This window comes from Megalops cyprinoides, chromosome 7 (assembly GCF_013368585.1).
Source record: "Megalops cyprinoides isolate fMegCyp1 chromosome 7, fMegCyp1.pri, whole genome shotgun sequence".
NCBI lineage: Eukaryota > Metazoa > Chordata > Actinopteri > Elopiformes > Megalopidae > Megalops > Megalops cyprinoides.
The window spans coordinates 1,250,270-1,278,148 of NC_050589.1; the positions used below are offsets into that span (position 1 = coordinate 1,250,270).

The 27,879-nt window shown below is 46.4% G+C and overlaps 3 protein-coding genes across 3 annotated transcripts; 1 reads left to right on the top strand and 2 right to left on the bottom strand.

Annotated features, from left to right (window-relative positions):
• Positions 1 to 743: 743 nt before the first annotated feature.
• Positions 744 to 6,034, bottom strand: ognb (osteoglycin, paralog b). Its single transcript, XM_036533617.1, has 6 exons — positions 5,814 to 6,034; positions 4,087 to 4,177; positions 2,998 to 3,162; positions 2,330 to 2,532; positions 1,342 to 1,434; positions 744 to 914 (listed from the first exon to the last, which is right to left on the bottom strand). Exons 1-6 carry the CDS (start codon positions 5,973 to 5,975, stop codon positions 744 to 746), a joined length of 885 nt encoding a protein of 294 aa, XP_036389510.1. The 5' UTR covers positions 5,976 to 6,034.
• A 9,201-nt stretch (positions 6,035 to 15,235) lies between these two features.
• On the bottom strand, positions 15,236 to 16,526 carry si:dkey-42i9.4 (uncharacterized protein LOC492503 homolog). Its single transcript, XM_036533621.1, has 2 exons — positions 15,971 to 16,526; positions 15,236 to 15,808 (listed from the first exon to the last, which is right to left on the bottom strand). The coding sequence occupies exons 1-2, from the start codon at positions 16,086 to 16,088 to the stop codon at positions 15,465 to 15,467; spliced, it is 462 nt and encodes a 153-aa protein (XP_036389514.1). The 5' UTR covers positions 16,089 to 16,526; the 3' UTR covers positions 15,236 to 15,464.
• A 2,928-nt stretch (positions 16,527 to 19,454) lies between these two features.
• LOC118780867 (5-aminolevulinate synthase, nonspecific, mitochondrial-like) lies at positions 19,455 to 27,040 on the top strand. The gene is made up of 11 exons (XM_036533611.1): positions 19,455 to 19,642; positions 22,366 to 22,580; positions 22,663 to 22,836; positions 23,026 to 23,166; positions 23,507 to 23,729; positions 23,877 to 24,061; positions 24,173 to 24,352; positions 24,538 to 24,702; positions 25,689 to 25,957; positions 26,438 to 26,600; positions 26,736 to 27,040. Exons 2-11 carry the CDS (start codon positions 22,382 to 22,384, stop codon positions 26,894 to 26,896), a joined length of 1,860 nt encoding a protein of 619 aa, XP_036389504.1. The 5' UTR covers positions 19,455 to 19,642; positions 22,366 to 22,381; the 3' UTR covers positions 26,897 to 27,040.
• Positions 27,041 to 27,879: the final 839 nt, after the last annotated feature.

The following is a 27,879-nucleotide window of genomic DNA, read 5'->3' on the forward strand; positions in this document are numbered from 1 at the left end:
ACCATATAGAAAAGATACAGCATTGATTATATCACTTCCTCTAATCATTTGAAATTTAAACTATTTCATAATTTCAATGTTGCTGTACATTATACTAGACTACAGAGAACAAAGGACACAGAATTTATGCACATTTAGTACTTGCAACATTTGCTTTTAAAATTAAAAACAGTTGAAGTGAAGATAATTCACAGAATTCTTATGGAAAGTTCAGAGACAAACTCCACATGTTCAGGGAAGCGCTGTTAGTATGAGATGGGACTCATACAGTCTGTTGGCAGGACAAGAGATCCAGGTCCTTTATATAAAACATATCTGGTCCAATGTCAATTCTTACATCTCAAATTAAAAAGATCACTTTTTATGTGACTCAAACAATGTGTGCTGCGGTGCCAGAGGGACAGGGGCATGGCACAGAACTGTCACACTCACAGGCTGCAGATGCCTGCCAACTCCACCTCAGACTTAGTGCCAATCACAAGACTAGGGGCTATTCCCGTCTAACTGCAAAGTGTCCCGAAATGATTTTACAGGCTTTACAAACTTTCACATTTAAATGAAATGTTTTAATCTGAGCATGAAACAAACAAGGAAACAGCTTGTAAGTTCTGAGAACAATTACTTTTTGAGTTTTTTTTTTGAATTATCCACACAGAAAACCATATGGTAGACTGTATTAGCTCTTCACTGTAGGCATGTACTTATGGTCACATTTTTTTCCCTGTTGGCTGTACAGCGCTGTTTCAGTAGTATCGTCCGACAGGCAGCGACCGCAGGCACACAAAGCTGTTGGGATAATGGGCCAGAACCACAGGGTTGCCATCCATGCGGATTTCGTCCATGCTGGTGCGGAGGTAACGCGTGCTGTTTCCCTTGCAGAAGGTCTCGTCGGTTATTGCCGTGATGTTGTTGTTCTGTGTGCGACAGGAGACAGTGTTTCAGGCTCTAATGGAGTCAGACAGTGAAAGATGGAATTGGTGCATATCGCATGCAGAATCTCCTGGGTTCAAAGGCTGACATGCCATCTGTCTGGTTTTGGGCTTAGTTTTGCGTGTCAGGCTATAGCAAAGGCTAAAGCAAACCTTTTTCTTAAACTTTACCTCATACTTTTTTCGCAAACTTTTTCGTAAACTTTTCTAAAACTTTACACATTTTTTAACAAAACCTACACTATACTTTCAATAAGAGCTGATATTGTGCAAGAATGTAAAAATGTAATTCCTGCTTAAATTAGCGGTTTAGAGTTTAGGCTCACAGTGCCACAAAGGCTGTATTTACTGTCGCTTTGGAGCGTATGACAGGTGAGTGCAGGGGGGCTGGGGAATGCACAGGTAGACTCACCTGCAGGTGTAAGATGCGAACGCTCTCGGGAATCTGTGGGACGGCCTCCAGCTGATTGTCAGCCAGGTACAGGTAAGCCAGCCTGGTGAGCCGCTACAGACAGAGAGGGGTGTCGGTGTTAGTCCCAGAGACTTAGCAACCACGCAATCCTTTGGATCTTTACTGCATGTTCTCTTAGTTTCAGTGAAGTTCCCAGTCAGCATCTGAGATGTTCAGTCATATTTCAGTCAAAGAGGACACATTTGCTACCCGATCAGAAAAGGTTTGCCTGGATACTCTCACTGTTTGAAGCAGTTATACAGCACAGCTGTTGTCTCCTTAGATATGCAGCTGTATATTTACTGATGCAGGAGAGGAGAGGTGGTCACACACAGGGACTCACCTTTAGCCCAGTTCCACAACTAGCGCTTCACGCTGCCTCATGGCACTACATCACATCTATCCTGTCTATTAATTATTATTCTTTTGAATTTTTCCCCTTTTCCCCCAACTTTTAGTAGTCACTACTTATATGTACGCCTACCATGACTATTTTGCACATTACAGGTCCCAAAATGCACCAGGACGCCAACAACAGGCACATCTCCCTGGCACTGTCTGAGTGATTCACAGGCACTACAGCGGGTCCCTGGGACAGAGAACAGAGTGATGAGGGCCTCCTGGCTGACCTGCCCGCCCATATCCAATCCCCCGAAGCCAATCTGTCCCGCCAGTGTACACTGCCAGCCATTGTTTTGGTTTTGGACGCTGGCTGCAGGGCTCAGCCTGTACTTGGAACCAGCGCTTGTGCTGTCTGAGCCACCTGGGAGCCTCTATCCAGTTTAATTTACAGTCACTGAGACCACAGCACTTTCCTGGCCCTGACTCTGTGTTTTCCTAATGTTACCATCTCATCACTGTGACTCATTCGGGCCACATTGGATTGTCACTGTGTGTTAATCCAGGCACGTTATCTGTATCACTCCACCTGTTCATCATGCCACAGTACCTTAAAGGCGTTGGCCTTCACACCTTTGGTCCGGAGACGGTTATGGTTGGCATTGAAGGAGGTTAGTTTGGTCGGTAAAATGGGCAATTTGAGCAGCTTGTTTTCAGCCAGCGACAGTTCCTCCAGCATGGTGAGCTTTGAGAATGCACCATCTTCGATCTCAGAGATCACATTTCCAGTCAGGTCGATCCTCTTCAAGGTGACTGCAACAAAAAAGATATTTTATTAAAATGGTAGCCATCTCAACATTACTACCAAACAGTCATATTTCAGTACATTAAAGTGGCCTCAGACCTAAAGGCTGGCTTAATTTGGTTTCTTTGCTTTGATGGGCTCATTAGTTAATTAATTATACTCCTTAACAATGCACAGCTATTTAGAAATCCTAAAACAATCTGAAATTTTCTTCCTATTTCAAATCACCCTGTCATATTAATTTCCCTGTCACGCACTGAAATGTATATTCCGAAACAGGGAGTGAAAGAATGCCAGTGGGTTAGTAACACTGAATGAGATTGTAAATAACAGTAAAAAGCTGCACCTGTAGTAACTGAAGCATGTTCTGTATAATGCTTCTGTATAACATTCTCAGATAGTGTCAACAATCAAATCTGAACCAGAAGTCACAAGAAAGCATGTATAATGATATAACAAAGCAAGTAGCTCACGGATGTCTGCGAAGTCTTTATTTGTGATCTTTGCGATCTTGTTGTAGCGAGCGTATAAGTAGGCTGTCTCCTTGGGAAGAGGCGGCACAGACGTCATGTCGGGAACGACCTCTTCGCAGTAGACCGAGCCAGTGAGGCAAACGCACAGCAGGCAGGTGGGCAGCTCTGAAACCAATCAGATCCCGAGTTTCACTTCAACCAATTTATCAATGATCAATATGACTACAGTCAGCAGAGAGACAGGCACAGAGCATATCCCAATGAGAGAATGACATAGAAACAAGGCAAGTTACGACAGTTACATCATAAAACCGACCGGAAGATAAAAAGCCATGATACAATGATAGGGATACAAGCCACACGAAGGAGGTACAATTCATAGTGAGATATACTGTTCTACTCTGTGAAAAAAGAGTGCAATACAACCACTGTGATTATATATGTATATACTAATGCATCATATACCAGAGCAAACCATCCAGAACACTCTGTTAGCATAAATTAGCGAATTATGCAGGAAAAAACTGTGCCCTAAGGGTAACTGATACTAAACACAGAAAGCCAATGTGTACTGTCCCTGTGGCCGACTGGAGAGTTTAATAGATATGATTACAGTTATGCTATGAACACTAACATTCAATAAAATATCTTAAAATAGGCAATAAAACAGGTTAATGTGCTGCTCATACTTTACAAAGTGAAATAAATCTGGTTAAAACAGAGCAGTGGCAACATGCTTGTGTCACAGCATAACCTGCTCACTGTCGTCGGGCTGCCCTTGGCGCGGATCCAAGGCAAGCAAGTTCGGCAATATTTACAGGGAAATTCATGGCTGATATTCGGTAGTGTTGACATTCTTACTGCAGCGCAGACATGTGTTCAGAAGACCTCCAGCGCTCGGTATGGACCCCATCTGCTGCTGGATCCGAGCCAACAGGAGAAATGCGAACACTTTGGCAGAACATGGCGGTTTCCTCTCAGTGCTACCGCGCGCACCCAAACGCCGGGATTGCGAGAAGGACGCCGATGACAGGATGGAGATGAATCACTGCCCTCTGACTGACAGGTGCGGACTGCAGGTGAGCTCACCTGTGTCGTCCTTGGCAGGCACCGGGCTCTCTTCAGGTTGGTCTGCAGGCAGGTGCGCCGTACCGCGGTCAGAGACGGTGATCACGTCTCTCTGGGGATTAGATGCGCTGTTAGGGCTGTCATCACAAACGCAAAAACACACATACACACCGGCACATACCATCCCGCACACACCGACATCCTCATCTGAAGATTCAGCGAGACTCCCGGTCAGCTGTTCTCTGTTCGCGTTTTCCCTTAGAGGGTTTGAATGATGGATGAGTGACCAGTGTGGTTACAGTGCTGGCGTTCTCTCCCTGAGGAGTCCTGATGCCCTAAAGAGGCTTCTCACATACAGAAGAAGAAGCACCTGGAAGCCCTTTGTGTCACCCCCCCCCCCCCCCCCCCTAAAAAGGGTCACTGACTGCCCCCCCAGGGAGACACTGCTGCTGCAGCCTGAGCCCCCCCCTGCAGCTGCATGTGTGACGAGCCACAGAGGCTCTGTTTTTTAGCTCCTCCAGGTCACAGTGCTGTGGCAGAGATCCAGAGGTGTCTCTATATGAACAACGACAGAGAGAGCCACAAACTCAGCTCAGCCTCAAAGGCAGCGAAAATTAAAAGCCAGAAAGGCAAAAAACAGGAAAGTAAACAGATTCAGTAATACATTTTTCCATTTTAAAGTGATACTTTCTCAGCTTTCAAGAAACAAAGACAGCTGGCTCTGAACCACCACCACACTACCTGCCCAGCTCCACCCACCGTAAAAAAAACATTTTCCATTTTTTCCACCCAATAGATGAGCATAAATTATTTAATAGTGGGTGTGGAAAATTACATTGAAAAGGGGGTGTTTAGTGTGGTGCTGACCAATCAAATTCAGTTTGGTCCTGAACTGGTTGCACTAATTTGGAGGGGCTTGCCACATCCACAGTACAGGCCACACCCACTTTCAAACAAGTTTGCAGCCAATCTAACAACATACTGCAATCAGCTGCACCGCATACAGCAACATGGTGTGCGGTCTTTTGGCAGGGTTTTCCCACTGAGCTTTCCATAGAAACACCCTGGATGAGTCCTTGAGAGACAGTGGTATAATGAGCTCCAGACCATCCACTAAAATATGGTCCCACTTGGTGATTTGTGAAACACAAGACTTACATATAAGCACATTCTGTGCTTTCACACCGTGGACCATGCAGAGGACAGCACAGCCGCAAGCCTTGCCCAAGGGGACAGCAGGGTTACCTGCTGACCATTACACCAGAAGATTCACAAGGCTAATTTCCGGACCACTATCTGACATGTAAACTCAGTGGTGAGAAGAGGCATTCAGAGGGACTCAGTGAGGCAGACCATGTCTGTGACACTGCCATATTCCTCTCAGAATGCTGGATCAGTATCAGGTGCAAAGATGCATGAAACTGAAATATTTGGTTTTGGTTAGGTTAATTAAAGTGAATTTAATTATATGTGTAACATAACTTTATCCTATTTTTTTGGTATGGTGAAAGTCATCATATCCCGCAGAGCCATGGTCAAACACATCTGTAAAAAACTATTAACTTCTGGCTACAAATGCACTGCTGAAATTCTTTATGTGCTTCAATATGTTGCTGCTATGCAATTTATTTTCCTTTTCTACACTAAATGTATACATAGAAATGCAATTAGCTGTGACAAAGCAAATCTGTAGTTTCTGTAAGTGCAGGTGTGTGATTTGTGCAGTTACAGCCAGGCGGTCACAGTACCTTTGACTTCTTTGCCTCCATGAAGACCTCAGCTTTGCGCGGACTGCGGTCCTGGCTGCTGATGCCAGCTCTGTACAGCGAGCTCCAGTCCAGAGCTGGTCCAGAGGAGCAGAGAGCCAAGGGCACGAAGAGGAAGGAGAGGAGCAGCGGTCTGAGCTCCATGGTGCGAGCGGGGGCTCCACGACGTGCGCACGCTTCGCGGTCTGGGACAGGCAGTGCGCTCTCTCAGTGCCTGAGAGTAAATGAGAGCTTTAAAACACAATCTTTAAAGCCCTCACGAGCGGCTGGCCGGGATGCTTCAGCGAGAGTTTTTTTGGTGCAGGTTTAACCCTATACGTACTGGAGGGAGGCTGCACTACTGAAGCGGTGTCCTGTCTGGGGTGGGCGGGTGTGGGCGGGTGTGGGGGGGGGGGGGGGGGGGGTATGGGGTTGGGGTGGGGGGGTGGGGGGGCAGAGTGCGGAGAGAGGCAGCTGGCTTTACTCTGTGCGCACTCCGACTGCTCATATTTGTTCTGTTAAATGGAATGTGTCTCTGTCTCATTTCCAAACTACTGATGAATCATTCAAGAGCCTTAGAAAAAAAGTCATTTTCAAGCTTATTTTTCCAGTGAAGGTTGAATTATAAATAATAAAAAGAAAAACAGGATATATCTGTATCCAATAAAAATTTTGCCAAATTAGATTTGCAGGCAACTATTTTAGTTCTTTGATTGGAACAGAATAATTTTCAAAAAGTTAAATATTATATTCACACCAGCAACAGTATTGAGTGTTAGCTATCACTTATATCCCTGTGAAATATAGATTTCATGCTAGTTTGGCCTCAAGTCCTTGTCTGAAATATCAGGTGCAAGGAATTCCCAACTTAATCGCAGAAACAAATGAAACATTGAAGATGTAGAAACCATCCGCTGTAGAAGGTGCCAGACTCCGTGACAAACGGCTCTGATATATGCCTCTTCCCGCTCTCCGAGCGGAATGTTGTGTCAGTTTTCAACATGCTGTGTGTTAACCTCCTGCTCTCATTACGAGTCTATTACATGAGCACACGTGTGAAGATTATCACTGTCTGTCACAGTCACTTTATTTCCACATTGTAACCATACATTCCTCTGTGTTACATACGATCCTTTTTTTGAATACTGTTTTGAAAATTTATTTGAATACTTTGAAGAGTCATTGAAGCCATAGCTGCATCAGGTTTACCTTCAGTGTGACCCTAAGGGCTTTGTTGGTTATTACTTCCTTCCTGACCTCTAAATCCCACCGCTGGCACCACAGCAGGCACACTGTTGCATTCTGGGAAATCCTGCTGGAGCCACTGCTTCCATCCAGCCTCAGGTTCAGGGGACTGCAACCATGTAAAATCAAATTGTTTTCAGATTTAAAAGATATGACATCTGAAACAGACGTAACAGAAGAATTTTGAAGGAATCACGTCTTAAAATAGACAAATGGGAGACGTAACCAAAAGGATTCGTCACACCCTTCAGATTAAAACATTCACTAGCTGGTAGAAGTTATTCACATTCACTGACCTTAATTATTTGCAGACAGAGCTGGACTGAGTTAAATACATGAATAGAGAAAAAAACATGTTTTAAATAAGATGCATTGTTGCAATTATAAACCATTAATATTAGCTGTTAAGAGCTCTATAGAATTATAGCCCATTAATCTTTGGTGTTAAGCAACCCTGCTGAAGGCTCTGAAGCTTGGCTTTCTCTGGGATGACTAATGCACACACAGTATGACTGGAACAGCTGACAAAACCAAAACACTCTGTTAGAGTCCAATACATTCTTCTGAACCCATTATTTACCGATCTGTCCAACCAGACTTTATTCATTTATTCAATAAGCTAAACAGGCAGCACAATAGTTTAGCGGTTTTAAACATGACTTGTAACCCAAAGGTTGCAGGTTCCAGGCCCAGCCAGCCCACTGCTCTTTCCCCCTGGGGAAGGTGCCCAGTCTGAGTTGCCTTGGTAAATATCCAGCTCTATAAATGGATGATATGAAAGTTACTCTGCTAAACAAGTAAATAACACATGCTGTAAGAGCAAACACACGTTTTTTCCTGTTCAGCTTCTGAAACGTTCTGAATATGAGCGCCAATCTGGCCTTGTTGTGGTTGTGGGGTGGAGGGTGAGGGGGGAAGCGTGTGTGGGGAGGGAGGGCTGATGGTCTCGCTGCCGTCGGACAGATCTGGCCCGCAGAGCCGCAGCTATATCATTCGCAATGTAAACACTGTCCGTCAGACAGAGAAGAATAACAGCCCACTGGCCTGCGAGGGGGAGGAGGAAGCCAAGACGGCTTTTCAAAACCGTATGGTTTAGATTAAAGAATCTGTATCGCGGAGAAAAATGTCAGGCACTGAAAAAACCCACCCTGACATGGAGACGAACAACAGCACATTAACGCTGTAAAAACGTTCCCCAGACGCTGGCCTGTCGGTGGGGCTGGGGCCAGCTGCAGACACACCTGTAATATGAATCAACCACATTCAGCTCACTTGATCGCAATGTTTATTTCAGCTACCTCCCCGGTTCAGGGAATAGGGGCCATGGACGGCTTTGATATTTAAAGTCAATTTTTAATTGTTCGGTTTGTTATGTGAATCATAACAAAAATTTGTAAATGGTGTTTATTTCTCATAGTGCTGCACTCTGAAACAGAGCCTTTGTCTGACACAGGGATGGACCGGTCATACACAGACAGACAGTCATTTACTCAGCAGCGCAAAGCGGTGTTGTTTCAGTCTGGCAGAGGTAACACACCTGGTGCGAGAATTACATCATTCTCCCTGTCTAACTCCTGAGACTGTTTTACCAGGTGTTCCAAACATTAAGCTTTTTGTAAAAGTGTGTGTTATGGACTGAATGTTAACATTATTGACAAAATAAACATGCCCCATTTGATCAGTCAGCCTGCAATGATGTGTGGAGAGAAGAAATGGCTATATACTTTGTACAGGAACTTTAAGATATTTTCTTTGACTTTGAACTAGATATATCTTTCAGTAAAAATTCTGCCTGCTGGCAAATATGACAATATAGGACGACTCCCCAAAATGAGCAAAATCAGAACTAACAATATTAATCACAGTTACTACGATGGCAAATTACGACCCACTCAGTTAGATAACACACAGAGAGTGACTTCCTTTTGCCAAACACACCCTGTCTAAGGCTAATTTTCACATTACTGGCGCTCAGGACGAGCTTGCAGTCGTTCCTGTGAACAGAGCAGTTTATGATCCGCCCTGTTCCGCTGTCCGCTAAACGTCCCTGACTGTGTCTTCACTCCATGCCGTAAAACACTGTCCCATTTCCGTCTCCAGTCACCACGAGCTCAATCTCTTTTTTCTGTGAAGAGGTTCCTCCCCCTCATGCTCACTCCAAAGCCAGAAAGCACAAACACAGAGAGGAAAAAAGAAAAAGCAGAATCAGAATTCAAACCCTTAATGAACAAGTGTCTGGCGTGAAGTGAGCAGAGGGTTTGGGGTGTTTTCCTGATCACCAGTGTGACACTTTACACCAAAACCCTAATCAGCACAGCTCTAGCAAGATGCTGCACATTACTGCAGCGTTTGAGTTTACCCCAGCCCAGGTCACTCTCTCCAGACAGACCATCGCCAGGTCACAGCTCAGAGCTGGTGAAGCTGGTGGCTCGAAGCCTGAAAAGCGTGACTGAACATGAAGCTAAACTCAGGGGCTCCGTGGAGCGCACAGACCAGACAATCACACTCAACGCCCATCCTGTGTTTTCACTGAAAGATTTGACTGGGCCATTTTCCATCCTAGGCTCCTACTTATGTGCTGGAATGTAACCCTGGAACTGGGTCTCAAAGGATTTGAAGAAAATAAACTGATTGGTAAAACAGAAAGTCTGCTCATGGTATAAAAGCACTATTTCAGTAGAATCTCTGTTTGAATAGACATAACCCAGTCTGAAAGACTACATCTGGACACAAATGCTATCCCGGGACAGTGAGACATTAAATGGACAGTGAGATTTCAACTCGACAGGACAACCTCATGCAGACAGGAAGAAAAGACTTACCAGGAAAGTAAGACTTCAATGTGTTGGAAATATGTTACTCAAGTCTGAATAAATTATGAAATGATGAAGTGTTGTGGAGAGTCTGATCCTAATATTTGGCAACCTGGGGTCAGTGTGGCCATGAGCCGGCCTTGTTCCAGGTCTACAGTGGGAAAGGGGTACAATGAGCCAGGCTGGTTCCAGTTCTACAGTGGGAAAGGGGTATAATGAGCAAGGCTGGTTCCAGCTCTACAGTGGGAAAGGGGTATAATGAGCAAGGCTGGTTCCAGCTCTACAGTGGGAAAGGGGTATAATGAGCCAGGCTGGTTCCAGTTCTACAGTGGGAAAGGGGTATAATGAGCAAGGATGGTTCCAGTTCTACAGTGGGAAAGGGGTATAATGAGCAAGGATGGTTCCAGCTCTACAGTGGGAAAGGGGTGCAATGAATGTGATTCTAACCCAAATTATCCCAATAAATATGCTGCTGTATTAATAGTTAGCCAGCTATGCCCCATAGAGGGACATCTGCATATTAATACACATTTACTCTAACACAGAAAACATTTCGACATAGCCTTTGTGCCCCAGTGAGAACTGAGTCAGAACATTGGGTCCACCAAACCTCCAATGATTACGACACAGCCACCCAGTGCTTTAATGGCAGATTGAAATGGAAATGAAATATGGCATTAGAATTGGGATTTATAGGAATTACATAAGAAACATTTCTCACTAAATATTTGTATTTCTCTGATCATTAAACTTGTGAAAGTACTTGTCATGTTTGCTTTGATTCATGTTTCAAACTTAAGGACAGAGTTTCCTGGTGGACAGATAGAATACTCTCCTGAATGCACAGGCAGCTCTGTGAAGGATTGCTGGCAAATGCATCTGCGTGCTGCTCTCAAGCTCCTGAACACCTCATCAGTGATGTAACCTGCTCTTGGACACATCATCTTGGATGTGATGTAACGTGGTGATGTAATGGGTCTTACATCATATGTAGTCAGCCAAGCAACCTGTGTGATGCCGATCAGACTTCAGCTTGTGTTGAAATGGTAAAGCACCATAAAAGGCTAATTAATGCTCATTGGCCACTATGATATTGTAGCAGAAGGTTTTCCTCTCTTCACAGACTCCATGGACCAAAGCTGCTAATACAGCTGACTGTGATGTCAGTGCAGCAGAGTGTGATGTCACAGTGCAGCAGAGTGTGATGTCACAGTGTAAGCTCTCATTCTGAAATGGCACATGCATGCCAAACAAGGCAGACCCCCCACCACAGCACCTCTGTGAAATGTGGGATCGTTCCAAGACCTTCTACAGAAATGCAATATTTTGATTACAGTTAATCTGAGATGTTCACCAAGACGTATTCTGAGATGTTACCCAGACGGCTGACCTGAGGTCAGTCTCCAGGCAGTGCTCTCTGCTTGGTGGTGTGAACGGTGCAGGTCTCAGATCCTCTGTGTTGACGGTGTGAAGAATACTTCACACTGAAGGCCTGCTTATTGTTGAGCAATCTCTCCTGACATACAAATGAGTCAGGAAATTGATAGTTTTGAGCACTTTATGGAAAACTCAGGTAATAAATAATATATTTCCACTCGAAGTTGTTTTTAATATAATGATTCTTGCAGGAGAAACATTTCGAATAGACACGCATGTGCTTGAAATCTGTTTTGCATGCAGTGAAAGCACTTTTAATCCTCGTGTTTGGGAAAATGTTGATTTTAAGACTGATTTATGAGCAGATACAGTGGCCTCCCACCCGCCCGTTTCCTCGCATGTCGTACAGTGACACAGAGGAGGGCGTTCTGCTCTGCGGTCGCCAGGTGCCGCTCGGCGCGTTCGAGCGCTTGTGAGGATGGGAGACGTGGCGGAGCGCGCACTGGCCAGCCTGCAGATCTCTTCCATATGTTTCCTGTGCGCAGCTTTGGCGTCTCACAGCCAGGCTGTCCAACCCTGTCCAACTCCTGATTAAAAGGGAAAAAAGACGGTCCCGCGATATTTTTCTCAGAACCGAAAGAAATGCCCCCACGTGCAAGCGCGGTGCGGGTTTCCGACTTCATCTACCTCGAAAACATGCGCACTTCGTTTGACCGCTACTACTGTTTTGAAAATGAAAGCACATAAATGTTGTGCTGTGATCTCTCTCTCTCACACACACACACACAAAGCGACTTTTAAAAAAAATTCCCTATGAAATGGTTATAATTGATGAGCGGTGAAAATGAAGTGCTGTTTGGGTGTTGTCAGGCGTTGTTGATTGAAAGATTGGACAGGTGAGCAGTAGTCACGCGATCACTGAAAGTTTACAGTTATTCGTTAGAAAATGACTGCTGTTTGCTTCCTTGTCCAGTGTCTCAACAGACAAACAATATTTTTTGTTGACAGTTCCATGAAAGGAATAATACCGTATGGGCAGCGCTGGTGCGATTTTATTATGAACGCATCCCTACAGTCATAGCACTCATGAACATAGCGCGTATTACAAGATCGCCATCTGCTGGCACCCTGGGGAAGTAAGCGGCATACATGATGGTGTATTGTAGGTTAAGATTCTCAGTTTCCAACATGGATTACAAAATGAGAATTGTGATTATTGAGTAAAAAACCCACAAAAAATAAACAATAAAAAACAATAGCTGTCCACATGCCATACAAATTTACACTTTTGCTCCATTACTTAACCTGTTGAACCTTAATTACAACATTAAACTGATAAGAAATAATAGGAACAGATACTACACTTGTAGTAGTAATGTAATGTAATGTAACGGTAGAGAAAGGATTAATACAAATCAAAATGAATCTGAGCCAGTCTTGATGATTGATGTATTGATGACTGTACGTGGGAAAGGAAGGGCTAAGGCCACGGTCAGCCTTGAGGTTCAGCTGATGCATCAACGCTCCTATCTGTGCCCTGTGCGCTAGTGTTGGTTACATTAACCCTGATGCTAAGTGGTTTCTGGAACTTCACCTGATACATACAATGTCAGGGAGACTTTATCAATGAGGAAAAACCATTCACCGAGAGACTGTGATGTAACCTGAGTCTTTATGGTGAGCTGCCAGACTGAAAACTGCCCTCTGTTTATACAGAGAATTAGTCACGATGTTATGTTTGCACTTAGCTTGGCTCACACTGCAAAATACACAGACAGGGCTGCGTTTACAGGACAGTTAGGACATAGTAAAATGTCTTCATTTTTCCTAAATTCCTAGACATCTATCCTTACTATATTTGATATTTGTGACTTTCAAAATGACAGTCAAAGTAAAAATTGCCTAAAATTAGCCAGCGTGTGCTGTCTGATTAGCTGTCTTGGGCATAGTATGTCAGACTCACACAGATTGGCTTTTGTTGATAAAACTTGTCAATGTGGACTAAATTGAAGTACCTTTCTGAAATATTCATTGTGACATCATTTGACTTTTAACTCTCTTCAAAATGACCTTAAATTCAGTGTCATCCACCCTAACTTTGTTTATCAACCCTATTGATTGGTATTACCAGAGGAGACCTGGAAGACATCTCTGATAGACCTTCTCATACAGCTAGAAATTTTGTATGAATACTTTACAGAATTTCAATTAGTATCCAAAGTAGAAATGAAGGGCATACTGATAAAAAATTAATTTCACAGCATTTACTTTGGATCCTTGGCCTGGCTGACTCATCTGTGTTCCAGCTTTTGGAGCCCTGACATTGTGAACTCCTCGCTGAGACCTGGGAAAGTTCCCTCTGCTTTGAAAATAGCTGTGGCCAAGCTGCTTTCGGAAAAACAAGCTCGCCTTTTCTGAAGAAATTAGTACCCAACTGAGGGAACGGCAGGCCTGTCTCCAGATTTCTATTTCTTGCTAAGCTCACAGAGAAATAGCAGCTGCTACTTCCATAGAAATGAGATGATGGAATTCTTTCAGTCAGCACATTCCCCAGGAGCCTTCAGTGATGAGTCCGTAATGACCTCCTCTGATCCAGTGACACTGGTATCCATTTTAACTTTTCAGCAGCTTTACACACAGTAGATCACAGAATCTAACTGGTGAGAATGAACTCTTAGTGGGTTTAGAGGCATTGCTCTGGAACTTTCTCACTCATATCTATCAGTTCTGCTCTAATTTGCTTCCTTAGGTGACCCATGTCCTCAAACGGGTGATGTGAGGTGTGGAGTTCCTCTAGGCTGGGTGCCTGGGTGGATAGGCCTCATTCCTATTACTCTCAGAATCAGCCATGGATTTCACTGCTATGCTGTACTTACATAATGCTGAATTTCCCACAGACCCAGGCAATTGCTGTTCTGCCAGCGAGAAATTGAAACATGGATGACAATAAACTCTTCCAAACTCAATAAACCCAAAATGACAGAAGTGCTTTTGATTGGCTGAGAGCAGTTTGACCAAATGGCCCTGCCCAGAAACTCCTTTTGAACACAAAACTCAGGAGTCAAAAAGCATTTGGTACTATGCCTGCACAACCACATGAGTTCAGTGGTTATCTTCCTTCGCACAACATGGCTAAATTTAGACCAACCTTGCCTAACGAGCATGTTGAAGTGTGGTGAATGGCCTTGCACTGTCTAGACTGGATTACTAAAATGCTTCGCTCTTCATTTTACTGGAGTCTGCATTAGAGTGGCTAGTCAGTCTGAAATGCAGTGGTCAGTGCTTGCCCATACACCCCACTGAGATGCTCTCCACACATCTCCTGGAAGAGGTGTAGAAGCTTTTACCTGCTCTGCACCTTGGCTTTACAACTCAGTCAGATATCCTCACTTATTTTGATCCTAATTTTAATCTTGCTCTCACACAAGCTACTTCAGCTCTACCACACTGCAAAGCACCCTGAGAATCACATGAATTGTGCTACATAAAACCCGAGTGTATTGCACTATGCCACTTGGCACATTTTGTGCTATGAATTCACTTAAGATGAGAGGCCAAGAGTTTTACTATCACAGAAACTGGGACATGGCTTCTTTGTGGGTTTTACTGTAGGGCCCATGATCAGGCAATTACCCAGCAGGCAGTCACAGACCCACTGAAAGCACTGTGGGAGCTCAGCTAGCCAATTCAAACCTGAAGAACTGAGAGCAGGCTGAAACTAATGGTAGCCCTGCCTTCTAAAAGGAGGAAGACATTGTTACTGTTAATGAATCAGAATGAACTGTGCATATGCGGCTACAGCTGCCCACAGATCACATACAGTCCTGTTCAGATACAGCATCGGTAGTAGATGCAAGAATCTGTACAATTGTAGGCTCCCTTGAATGGTTCATCTACATGAAAAAATAACACTTAACCACTTCTGCTCTGCAAAAGAGAATTTTTAGCATACTGATAAAAGCCACAAAATACAACGTAGATACCCAGGGTGTATTACAAAAACTCAAGGAATTTTCTTTTAATATAAATTTTTAAAACATTACCACATTACTGTACACCTCATTTACAGTACACAATTGGTAAAATCACAGAAAACGTTTACTTTAATCCAACGCCACAACAAAACATGGCTTTGGCAACAAAACTAAATTCATTTGCTTGCAGAAAAAGGGAACATCATCAAATGTGCATGTAGGGAGCCGGTTGCGGTCGCGCGTTATTAGCTTGAAACAGTCATCATGTTCACTTTGGCCGGACTGGACCTTCCGATCATCAGCTGCTCCTTACAGCTGCCTCGGCTGTCCGCCTCAGCCGTGCCTACAGGTGGCGTGGACTCATACAGAACACAGATGGAGCCGTCTTCTCCGATTCGGTAAGAAACCTCGTATGGATCGACCCACATCGTGAGTTCGCTGGGAAGCAACGAGAAGAGCTGATCCCGGGGCAGTCCGATGGTACAAGCCGCTTTCCCGATCAACGGATCCATTTTGTGGTTGATCCTGATGCATCGGTACCCGGAACCTCGGCAAGGGGTCTGGGGGAACCAGTGGTGTCGGTAATGGTCTACAGGAAAAGACAAATTGCACAGAGAACTTTATGTCCACAGATGGATGATACCCAACAAGACCTCACGGAAAGCAACTGCAATTGACTATGTAAGCTTATACAGTAGCTTTTAAACCGCGTAACTAGCTAAACGGTTTCAATGATGTTTAAACATCTTACCGCGCAATGCCTCCTCGAGGGACCGGCTGAACTGCTCCAGTTGGTCCTCGGAAAGCAGTCCGGTTGTCCTGAGTAATCTAGTGACGAAACTCGCAGCTGTGGAGACCTCCTTTTTCATTTTGTCCAAGTGGTCTGATTTTTCATTCAATAATTAGTCGTTGAGAAGCAAGTATGTGAATTCCCAAAATCAATGAAAAAAAATCCAGCTTTAATAAAATTCTTATGATCGGCACAAAACAAGTTAACTAGAGTGGTATACTTAAAAAAATCGATCGTTTGTTAAGGAAGACTGAAGCGGGAAGTAGCCTAAAGCATACAATCAAAGGCCCGTCGCCTGGACGTTTACTTTCCCCTTTGTCCAAACGAAACCGTAAAACTGCGGTTAGAAACAACAACTTGAGTCCGCTCGAACAACACGGGGTCGCGGAGAACTTTTACTCTGTGACTCCTGCAATCACGTGCTTTTTCCGTCTTTATCGTGGAATTAAAGTAGTTATAAACACAGATTTTCCTCTGCTGGGCTACTACTTTCACGCAAGGTCTGAAACAACACCTTGTTCACTAACTCCACTCAGCTGGCAGAAACATTCATAGCGTCATCAGTCGCCACAACCAATCACATTGTTTAGTTTATCTGACGTCATTTAGTTGTGTTTATCTGCTGCACGTAGTTGGACGAACAGAGACAATTTATGTTTAGAGAGATTACGCACTATTCCATTTTCCTGGTTAAGATAGAAAATTCCGATACTTAAGTCTTAGAAGTTCCGGTAAGACTTTTTGTTCATAGCGACGTGATATATAGTAATATTTAATAAATTTGTCGAAAGGAATTTTGCTACCAGAGAAACACTTTGCAAACGGATATGAAATCCAGCCCATCTTCACCTTATTTAGATATTCAGTGGTAAAACTGTGCTAAATTTATCATAAACTGTTATTCTGTTATAAAGTAAAAGGCATGCCAAAAGAAACAAGAAAATATTTATTTCCTCAACTGACTATTGATGTTTACCGCATGCCTTAAATTGGGGGGAAAAATTGGTCTTAAATCGGGTCTGATATTTTGGGACTCGCACTTAGGCTACTAGGTAAATTACAACAGCAAGTATAAGAGTAGGCTACTGTGAGAAATCAGTCGATGGGTGGTTCTGTAGGAGAACATCTCAGTCAGTGTGCGAAATACCCGGTGGCAATCGGGGGGTTCCCCCCACCCATATCTGCCAACATTTAGTTTTCAAAATACGGGGGTTTTTGCATGCGTGTATTTGTTTTTCTTTGTAATGAAAATAATTTTGTGTTTGTGCATATGTCGGAGACAATGCAGAAATTAACTGTAATTTCAAAACCGGATTACTTGACAACGCTTTGTCGCACAGAGAAATAACTAGTATCATCGGAAAGGGTCCTGCTCTTTATTTTGATATGTGGTACGTTGTGAAGCGATAGGGACTTCGCTTCAACCGAGAAGCAGGAGTGTGAAAATGGGTGAAGAAATTATTACAGATATTACTTAGAAGTTTGATCCGTCTTCATAACGTGATTACTTCGGCATGTACAAATATGTGACTAGCATCATTACAAAGCTCCGGTTTCGCTCTTTCTTGTGATATGTGTTCCATATCTATGCAATGACAGTTATGCAGTTCATGAGTAATTAAAACAAGAGTAATGGGTGTGGAGATGGACGCAGAGCTGTATGCAGAATGTAACTATGATTAAATTTGATGTAAATTCAAAATTATTTGTCTCGCCAACACTTCCTCGCATAGACAAGTTACTAGCATCGTTAACGATGAATACTTCACGAGCAATTCAACCGAGAAGGAGGGATGTGAATTTGTCTCGGACCGCCCCCCCCCCCCCCCCCCCCCCCCCACTGAGCACTGTTCGAGATTTGAACACTATCATTAAGAGATGAACACTAGCTTTTTGTCTTGACAAGGTAGTTTTTAGTAACACGTAAAAATAACCATTTTTAAAAAAATATCGAAACGGGTGTTAAATATTGGCACATATTTTGTGAAAGAAAGTGTATCTGCAAATGTAGCTGTATCACCTGCAGTTGCGTGTAGACCTTTTTAAAGCCGAATATGCTACATTATACCGCACGGTGGCAGTATTGACCAAACAAAACAAAACAAAACGGTGTTTTTGCCCTTGGGCGTGTAGTTGTCATTGACTCCATCGATCTACTCGTCGACTTAAACGCAGTTCTACGGGGGGAAACAATTCATATGCCTATAGTCGACTCAGTTATTGTGAAACGTAAAAAGTGAAAATTCGGCCTTTAAAAGTCTGCACCGTGGGAAGCCACGTGTGCTTAAACATTAATTTCGTGGGAGTACAAATTCAGGGCCACTGAGTAGGAAGTCACCTTTCTGACCTTACCGGTGGCAACAAAGGCAATCCCTCAAAGACAAGATTTAACTCGCCGAGTAGCTCAGATAAGTAATACAAAATCAGATCCATTTTTGTCGAAACCCCCACACATCCACTAGTAACGATTTTATACATTTATTTTATTAAAAGAGAAAAAGGGAAAACCAGTACATGTGGTTGTGCCTGCAAGTCCAATGAATACCATGTACTACCCGCCCCACTTTACCAGAACCATTAGTGACTGTGTCCTGTTCTTTAGATTCTGATCATCTTGATCATTTATTTTTCATTTCCCTAAACAAAACAGTTTTGGGTTGATATCCCTTGTCAGCCTCATTTCAAGATCAACGATATTCCCAGGTGTAATAGGATATGTGTGTTATTTTAAATGGACAAATTACCTGTAGATGTTTATGATTTTGATCTTGATAGGAATATCAATTGTAAAGTGTAGTGATAAGGAGCAAGGTTCATAACCCAAAAGGTTACCGGTTCAATACCCCGCTGGGGCACTGCTGCTGTACCTTTGGGTGAGGTACTTAACCCAGAATTGCCTTAGTAAATATGCAGGTGGATAAATGTATAAGAAGAATGTAAATACATAAGAATTGTTATCTGTAATCACTCTTGATGCGAGTATCTGCTCAGCACCTTGATGTTCACGTTTCGTTTATACTACAATAATATTAGTTAACGCCCTTGAACTTTTGAAAGATAAGAAAGCCAAATGTATACGAGTCACCTCTTGCTGTAACTTAAGCCACTTGAATTAGTAGAACTGTATGACAAGAAGTGCTTGCTAGCTGTAAGACTTTCCTTACACACTCAGAATTTAAGCAGAAAGAAGAAAACTAAAGTAAACTGGGCTATCCAGAGAGCTGCTTCTGAAACACCCGGCGGCACGACGTGAGGATCCACTATCCGCCGCGCTAAGACAGATGTACGTGGCTAAACCGATATCATTTATTAAGAGGTGTTTATTTTTTTGACAGTGCATGAACTCCATGTAGTGTGGAACTGTGAAACACGCCCCTCATTGATTGGATTATTTTACACGTGACAGAACTGGGCCAATCACAGACGAACGTGTTCTCGTGAGATTTCAGAACTGCAGCGTCTTGAAAGCCGGCAGCGCACGCCAATTTTCTTCGTTCGTCCTCAGTGCAGGATAACGGAGACAACTAGCAGCCGGGGGCTAATAAAATAACTTTAAAAAGCACCATACTTTGGCATATTGTGCTGATATACAGCGTCATCTGAAGAACACTACTTGGAAATTGAGAGAATCAGGTAAGAAAACATTTTGTTAGCTGGCTCAGTAGCCAGCCCTTAGCGCGGCGGATAGTGGATCCTCACGTCGTGCCGCCGGGTGTTTCAGAAGCAGCTCTCTGGATAGCCCAGTTTACTTTAGTTTTCTTCTTTCTGCTTAAATTCTGAGTGTGTAAGGAAAGTGTTACAGCTAGCGGGGTAGAGATCATGCCTAAACGCTATGCCGAAACTGCATCTGCTACATGTACAGGGTCGTCACACGTAGTTCTGATCGGGATGAAGCAGTCTGATTGTATCTCTAGTGTGGTGGTATCTTCCTCAGTTTGAGGAAGCAAAGCGGTAGATTGGTGCATCTTACTTTGCTGGTCTTGTAGGTTTGATCTGGCAAGAGGCAGCTATCTACAGATGGCTGCAAACGCGAGCTGCCATTTCAGCTGAATTAACATTACCACCCAGTAAGCTAACATTAGTTAACGTTAAAATCTGTGTGCTTACTGGTATTTTAAAGCGTCGGTTGTAAAGAGGCTTACAAAGGTGACCGTTTTCCTCACAACGGAGGGAAACTTTTCCGGAAGGTCAGATATAGGGCGTTAATGATTGCTCGGGAGCTTGTGGGGTGAAGACTTACCCTGTCCGTGTAGCAGAGCTGAAGTGATTAGCTCGTGTGAGTCCTGCGTAAAGCCTTAGGTAGCGGGTAGCGGGTAGCCGAGTGGTTGCAGCGGCTACGTCACTCCCCCTGAGACCTGGCTAAGTAGCGTTGTCGCCGACAGGCTAACGGCAATTTGCCTTTAGCTCAACTGGCAACGACGCTGGCTTTAAGGGGTTAGCAGCGAGCAGTAAGAACCTCAGTTCGAAACTCGCTCGCTCGCCGACCCACGTAACATCACATTAAAACACAACGCAAGAGACCACCCGTTACATCCGCAGCTTCAGATACGCGAGTAATGCCTTCTCTGCAGTGAATATGCAGTAACTGAGGTCTGGATCTCTGCAGATTCAGGGGAACCCGATTTTTGGGGAATGGGGATTGACATTTTCCCTTTATTTAAGACGTAATGTAGAGTGACGCATGGACAGCTACAGCTAACATGCACCTGTCCGTATCTTTAATTCGTAGCTTAGCGCGGTAGCCTCACGGAGACGTGCTCGGGGTGAGCGGCTGAGAGCCCGGAGTCACCCTGGATGAACCTGGCGTGACGCAGGGCCCCTTGCCAGTGACGCGCTCGGGAATGCCGTTCTTTCCAGAAATCCGGGCGACAGAGAGCGCAGTGTCGGTAGGATAGGACAGCCAATCCAGTAGATACAGTGCTGTTCGACACGTATGACCATAATTGCTATTTACAACTTTGATTCGTGGAAACTGCTTTTTTTTTAAACATATCATACAAGTAAAAATAGTAGTTCCAGAGATCAGGCTACATGGTAATAATGTTAAAGTGAGAGACGCGCATTTGAATGCTACAAGGCGCAGATTCGTCCAGGAAAAGTGAAGGGGTGTAATAGAATAATGTTTTTGTAGAATTTACAGCTTTAAACCCTTGTTGGACTATAAGTTGCTAAACGGTAAAAAATGTAAGCGTGGTAATTTTGGCAGTCGGCACCGCAAATAATTTATTCGTATCGCTCTTCATTACAAATCTTGAGAAAAATGCAGATCAGAGTGAGGACACCGCAGTAAATGCTTTACATTTTCAAGTGTTTGTGGTGTCGTCAGAGTCGGGGGTGCGGCCTCCAGCGCTCTGCGAGCCCCGAGAGTTCCAGGAAACGGAGAGATCCAGTTTCACAACCTCCTTGCAAAAATAGGCAGCACAGAACTGAGGCCGTGTGAGTTTAAGGTCACATGGCCGGCAGAAATGGACTGAGGGTGTTTCCATGTTGAGAATAGCGTGAATACTGTTATTTTATATACTATTATATTATATCTGTTTGAGGTAACTAAGTTGAAAGCCCTCATCCTCGCACAGGGGTGTGTGGTGATAAGGGCTTTCAGTCCCTTCACTTCCTTTGTGGAGCTCTGGTGTTTCCACTGCCGCATCAGTTGTTTGGGGGACATATTGTTGTTTTCCCTCATCATAAATGTAAGTGAATATATCAAAGACGTGGATGTTATGTCACATGGGTCTGTTATGGAACAGATGGTGTTTGGAAGGTTCTGGATGGTGAAGCCATTGTAGCCTTGGCCCCCTCCCCCTGGGGTCAGCAGTGGCTCTTGAGCTGAGTGGTGGGTGTGAGCATGTCAGCAGCAGCTGCCCTGGGGAAAGCCAGGGAGCTGCAGCAGACGAGAGCGACATTCTCCGGCCTCTCTCTGCGGCATTCTCCGGCCTCTCTCTGCGGCATTCTCCGGTCTCTCTGCGGCATTCTCCGGCCTCTCTCCACTCTGTCCGCTCTGCTGTCCCCTCAGCCATGTTCAGGAAGATCCTCTCTCTGTGGTCTGGTAGGAAGGAATGGGAAACGTTCAGGTAAATTGGTGGCATTCGGGTGAATGTTCGGCGTTCAGGTGAATGTACGGCATTCGGGTGAATGCATGGTGTTGAGGCTAGCTCAGGCCTGGACTGTGCGCGGTGGCTGCTGCTGGTTTGTGGGGGTGGAGTGAGTTTGTTTCGTGCAGAGTTTATCTTTAAATCACATCTGTTGATCTCTCTCGCTGAGTTCCTCTCGCTGTAACTGACTCTGCGCCTCTCTGTGCTGGTGGGGGCGGATGTGACCCGCGTGTGACGAGCTCGGCGGTCGTTTCTCCCTTTCAGAGTCGGGCAGTCTGCGATGGCCACAGTGATGCGACGGTGTCCCTTCCTGTCCCTCGTCCCGCACGCCCTGCTGCAGCAGGCTGGGAAGTCCCTGGTGGTATACGCCCAGAGGTGTCCAGTGATGATGGACCTGGCCTCCCGCCCCCTGGCCCGCGCCCTCTCGTCCTCCGCTGCCAGCTTCCAGAAGGCGGAGCAGACCCCGCCCAGCGGAGAGGGTGAGCCGACCGGCCTCCCTCTGTCTCTCTCTCTCTCTGTGCGTTGGTCAGTAGTGCTTAACTCTGTGTTTCTGACCTCCAGCCCCCAAGCCCGCAGTCAGGCTGCCCCCAGGACACCCGATGCCCCCCCCAGGCCAGGCGGCGGCCACCAAGTGCCCGTTCCTGGCATCGGAGATGGGGCAGAACAGCGGCGTGGTGCGGCAGGCGCGCATGGAGCTGCAGGAGGATGTGCAGGAGATGCAGGCCGTGCGCAGAGGTGAGGCATTGCAGCAGCGCAGCAGGGAAATGCATTCTTCCCGTGGAAATGCATGCGCGGCTCAGAGCCTGGTGGTTAAACCCGGTAGCGTGTGGCCGGGTCTCGGCCAGACCGCTTCTGCAGCAGTGGTCACGATTTAGAAACGACCTTGAAATGTGTGGCTGAACTCCTGCTTCCCTCTCTGCCCAGAGCTGGCTGATTCCCCAGTGAACCCCACTGTGGTCAACATCACCAAGGAAATGGAGGTGGAGGAGGATGACCTCCTCACCAGCCTGCTCAAACAGCGCCCCCCGAGGGTGTCTCATCTGCTGCAGGACAACATGCCCAAATGTAGGTGAACTCCACAGCATCACTGCACTGCCTCGCTAGCCCTCATCCATTACATTACACAACATTTCTTTACATTATTATCATTTAGCAGATGCTCTTAATCAGAGCAACTTATAATTTTATCCATTTATACAGCAGGATATTTTACTGATATTTGCAGTTGTGGGTTAAGAACCTCATCCAAGGGTACAGTAGCAGTGTACCCCAGTAGGGAATTGAACCAGCAACCTTTCAGTTACGAGACCTGCCCCTTACCGCGGTGCCACACTCCTGCTCAGTACTAAATCCGCTTATTTGCACTTTAATATAAATATTTCCTCTGTCTGTTTGTTCTTTGCAGCGGTCTCTAACTTCCATTACGATAAGTTCTTTGAGAAGAAGATCGAGGCAAAGCGGAGCGACCACACCTACCGCGTGTTTAAGACGGTGAACCGGCGGGCCACATCCTTCCCCATGGCAGATGACTACAGCGAGTCGTTGTCCTCCCGCCGTGACGTGTCCGTCTGGTGCAGCAACGACTACCTGGGCATGAGCCGGCACCCACACGTTGTGCGCTCCGTCATGTGAGTACACCTCACCCGCGCCGTGACGGTGAGGGTCTGTCTGTCTGTCCTGTGTGGGTTAAAGCTGCGAGTCTGTCTGTCCTGTGTGAGTTAAAGGTGTGGGTCTGTCTGTCTGTCTGTGTCTGACGCATCTGCTCCGCCTCACAGGGACACCTTGCGGAAGCACGGCTCTGGGGCTGGCGGCACGCGGAACATCTCTGGCACCAGCAAGTTTCACGTGGAGTTGGAGCGCGAGCTGGCGGACCTGCACAACAAGGACGCCGCCCTGCTCTTCTCCTCCTGCTTTGTGGCCAACGACTCCACCCTCTTCACCCTCGCCAAGATGCTGCCAGGTAGCGCGCTCTCGCAGCTCGGGACGGCAGCATTGTCTCGAGGGAAGGGACAGTGTTGCTGTGGAGGCTGAGGTTGGTCTGATGTGTCTGTGCTCTCCCACTCTCTCCCAGGCTGTGAGATCTACTCGGATGCGGGGAACCACGCCTCCATGATCCAGGGCATCAGGAACAGTGGGGCGCCCAAATTCATCTTCCGCCACAACGATGTGGCTCACCTGCGAGAGCTGCTGCAGCGATCCGACCCCACTACCCCCAAGATCGTGGCATTCGAGACGGTCCACTCCATGGACGGTAGGCCGGGGGCTTTTATTTTGAAATACCTTTGTAGGTTGAACCAGCAGTGTGATGGGGGCTTTTATTTTGAAGTGCCATTGGTATAAACGCAGAGGAGGCCGGAGCCTCTGTGGGGGCTGGGCTCTGGGGTCACGGCCGCGGTTTGCGCTAACAAGGCCTCTGTGTCTGTGTCTGTCCCGCAGGCGCCGTGTGTCCGCTGGAGGAGATGTGCGATGTGGCCCACGAGTTCGGCGCCATCACGTTTGTGGATGAGGTTCACGCCGTGGGTCTGTACGGCGCAAGGGGCGGTGGCATCGGCGACCGCGACGGCGTCATGCACAAGATGGACATCATCTCAGGGACGCTGGGTAAGGCGCCCATCTGTTTGGGACAGCACAGCCCTCGATCGCGTGTAATTGGCCCCGCCCTCCTGAGAAACGGGCTGACTCACTGCTTTGTCTCTCGGTGGGCCGGGAGCCCGAACTGAGAGCTTTTCACCTGTTGCTAGGAAACCCAGTGTGGTGTTTACTGTTATTGAATTAGGCTTAAGCCCTGGGGGAGGCCTGGCCCCCACTTAGAGCAGGATCTGCTTTCTGTGGGAGAAAGCCAGGGCAGGCTGACCTCCTCGCTCAGATGAAATATCAGAGTGGGGCTTTGAGGGAAGAATGGAGAGGAAATCGCAGCTCCTCACAGAACTGGTCTTAATGGTAGAGTGAGTGGCTGTGTGAAAGCTGGTGTGAGCCCGGTTCCCTTATCCTCCTCAGGGGTGCTGAGTAACCTACTTTCAAAAGATTCATAGATTAAATGGTTCCTCTGAACCGGTCAGACATAATATGCAGCAGCTCCTAGTTTTACAGTGTAGTTCTGTGTTTTTGCATTTTGCAACTGACACATACCATGCAGAGGCCTCCGGGCTGAATGCACTCAGCTTTGACTCTTGGGTGGGAGAGGCTGAAGAGCTGAGTTTAATGCAACACAGAACTGAAACTCCGTTTTCACTTTTGAGAGCAAACATTTTCTATAGCTTTGGTTTTTTTAATGTCTAATAATAGAGATCAGCTTCCTGAAGTGCTGAGAAGTATGGCATTGCTGTGGCAGTATGTGGCCTTTCTGCTGGGTGGCGTTGTGTCGCTTGGCGCTTAGAGAACAGGCCCTGTTCAGGCTTCAGTTCCATAGCCTTAGGGAAGCTATTCAGCCAGTGTCAGTCAGATAGAAGGGTGTGTGTGTAACGGCAGGATCGTGAGTGTGGAAGGGTGTGTGTGTAACGGCGGGATCGTGAGTGTGGAAGGGTGTGTGTGTAACGGCGGGATCGTGAGTGTGGAAGGGTGTGTTTAACGCCGGGATCCTCCCGCAGGTAAAGCGTTCGGCTGCGTGGGCGGGTACATCGCCAGCACCAGCGGCCTGGTGGACGTGGTGCGCTCGTACGCGGCGGGCTTCATCTTCACCACGTCGCTGCCGCCCATGCTGCTGGCGGGGGCGCGCGAGTCGGTGCGCACGCTGAAGGGGGAGGAGGGCCGCGCCCTGCGCCGCCGGCACCAGCGCAACGTCAAGCTGCTCCGCCAGATGCTGATGGACTCCGGCCTGCCCGTGGTGCACTGCCCCAGCCACATCATCCCCATCCGGGTGCGGTGCTGCTCCCTCCCTCCCCCGTCCCTCCCCCCTCTCTGTCCCCCCTCTCTGTCCCGCACACTCCCCTCTCTCTCCCCCCTCTCTGTCCCGCACACTCCCCTCTCTCTCCCCTCTCTCTCCCCGCTCTCTGTCCCGCACACTCCCCTCTCTCTCCCCTCTCTCTGTCCCTCCCCCACTCCTCTCTCTGCTCTCTGTAGAGTTACATGCTGAGTCTGTTTAAAGGCTGTAGTGGTCAGCAGGGAAAGCGGCTGTTTCAAGGTTTAACACACAGTCCCCTCCCTCTGAGGAGAGGCTTTTACCCTGCAGTCATTTAGCAGATGCACTGATCCAGACTGACTCGCAAAGCAACCTGTGACGTTAGCATTTTGTGCTTCTGTGCTCTGGAGAGAAGTGTGCTGGGCCTGTCAGGCAGGTCGCTCTGCCAGGGAGACCCTCAGACCTGATCTGTGTTTTTCCTGTCCCGCTGGGGTGCAGGTCGCCGACGCCGCGAAGAACACGGAGGTGTGTGACATCATGATGAGCCGCCACAACATCTACGTGCAGGCCATCAACTACCCGACGGTGGCCCGGGGGGAGGAGCTACTGCGCATCGCCCCCACGCCCCACCACACCCCCCAGATGATGAAATACTTTGTGGGTAAGGAGGGGGGAGGGGTTGCACACACGCGCGCACACACCTGGCGGGCTCGTACGGCAGGCGTGCAGATGCTGAAGGGCAGAACGAGCAGCTCACTGCAGCTTTCACACTCACACTTTCATTCCTCGCCTGCAGAGAAGCTGCTGGGCACCTGGAAGGAGGTGGGGCTGGATCTGAAGCCTCACTCCTCGGCCGAGTGCAACTTCTGCCGCCAGCCGCTGCACTTCGAGCTGATGAGCGAGAGAGAGAAGTCCTACTTCAGCGGAATGAGCCAGGAGATCTCAGCCAGCGCCTGACCCCACCCTGACCCGGCCCCCTCATTTGTCACAATGTCATAGATTTTTATAACTATCTTTTTTTTATCAGATGTTGTAACTTATTGAGATGAATAATTCCATGTGCAACACCCTGAATGACCAATAAATGGCTGTGAAACAGTGCTTCTGTCTGTGTGTTTTTGTGCAGAGGAAGTGGGTCCCTCAGGCAGGAACTGTGAGAATGAGCGTGCGAATATGGTTTTACAGAACCATGAGTTTCATTTGAAATATGGCCTGATGAGTCAGGGCGCCCGACAGTTTGACAGTTTCATAATGCATTATGAAATGGCAATAAAATTGGACAGGAAATGAATGCAATACAGTTCCTGTCAAAAGTGGCCAATAAGGAACATACTCAATAAGGGAAAACCAGGGTTATTCACAGGACACAAATGGCTAATAAAAAGGCTAATAAAAAATGAGTTTAACTCTTGGACGTGATCTGAAGGAAACGGCATGGGAGTGGTAGAAGAATTTGTAATGAAGGTTGTTATCAGTGTATCTGGAGTTCTGAGGGGAAAAGTGAAAATGTTGGTAATGAGTGGTAATGAGCCTGCATGTGACACAAGCCAAAATGTGAGAGATTAATGAAGCAATAGGTTTTGTGAAACCCAACTCTTCACAAAGGTCTAGGACTACTTCCAGCTTGGATTGTATTGTATTGGTTTTTTGATAAGCATGCTTTTTAAAGTTTAACCTCCCAGCTCTCAAATACAAACACGGACATAAACGGACACACACATACTCTGATTGACAGTCACTTATTACATTAGCTTGGCTTAGCAGACACTCCTATCCAGAGCAACTTGAATAGCCTGCAATTTCCACAGGTTGGCCATTCATACAGCTGGATATTTACTGGGCCAATTTAGGTTAAACACTGCTCAAGGGTATGACAACAGCAACCTCCCTGTCGATCTGATCCAACCGGCAGCCAGTCCTACTTGGTGGTGTAGAAAGGG

Excerpts from the sequence above, each read along its gene's own strand:
- ognb (XM_036533617.1), bottom strand. The coding sequence starts at position 5,975 with ATGGAGCTCAGACCGCTGCTCCTCTCCTTCCTCTTCGTGCCCTTGGCT. Across the intron at positions 1,435-2,329 it reads TGAAGGCCAACGCCTTTAAG|CGGCTCACCAGGCTGGCTTA; the intron begins GTACTGTGGCAT and ends CTCTGTCTGTAG. Across the intron at positions 915-1,341 it reads TTCGCATCTTACACCTGCAG|AACAACAACATCACGGCAAT; the intron begins GTGAGTCTACCT and ends TGTCGCACACAG.
- si:dkey-42i9.4 (XM_036533621.1), bottom strand. The coding sequence starts at position 16,088 with ATGAAAAAGGAGGTCTCCACAGCTGCGAGTTTCGTCACTAGATTACTC. Across the intron at positions 15,809-15,970 it reads CCTCGAGGAGGCATTGCGCG|ACCATTACCGACACCACTGG; the intron begins GTAAGATGTTTA and ends CTTTTCCTGTAG.
- LOC118780867 (XM_036533611.1), top strand. The coding sequence starts at position 22,382 with ATGGCCACAGTGATGCGACGGTGTCCCTTCCTGTCCCTCGTCCCGCAC. Across the intron at positions 23,167-23,506 it reads GCAGGACAACATGCCCAAAT|CGGTCTCTAACTTCCATTAC; the intron begins GTAGGTGAACTC and ends TGTTCTTTGCAG. Across the intron at positions 24,062-24,172 it reads CCTCGCCAAGATGCTGCCAG|GCTGTGAGATCTACTCGGAT; the intron begins GTAGCGCGCTCT and ends ACTCTCTCCCAG.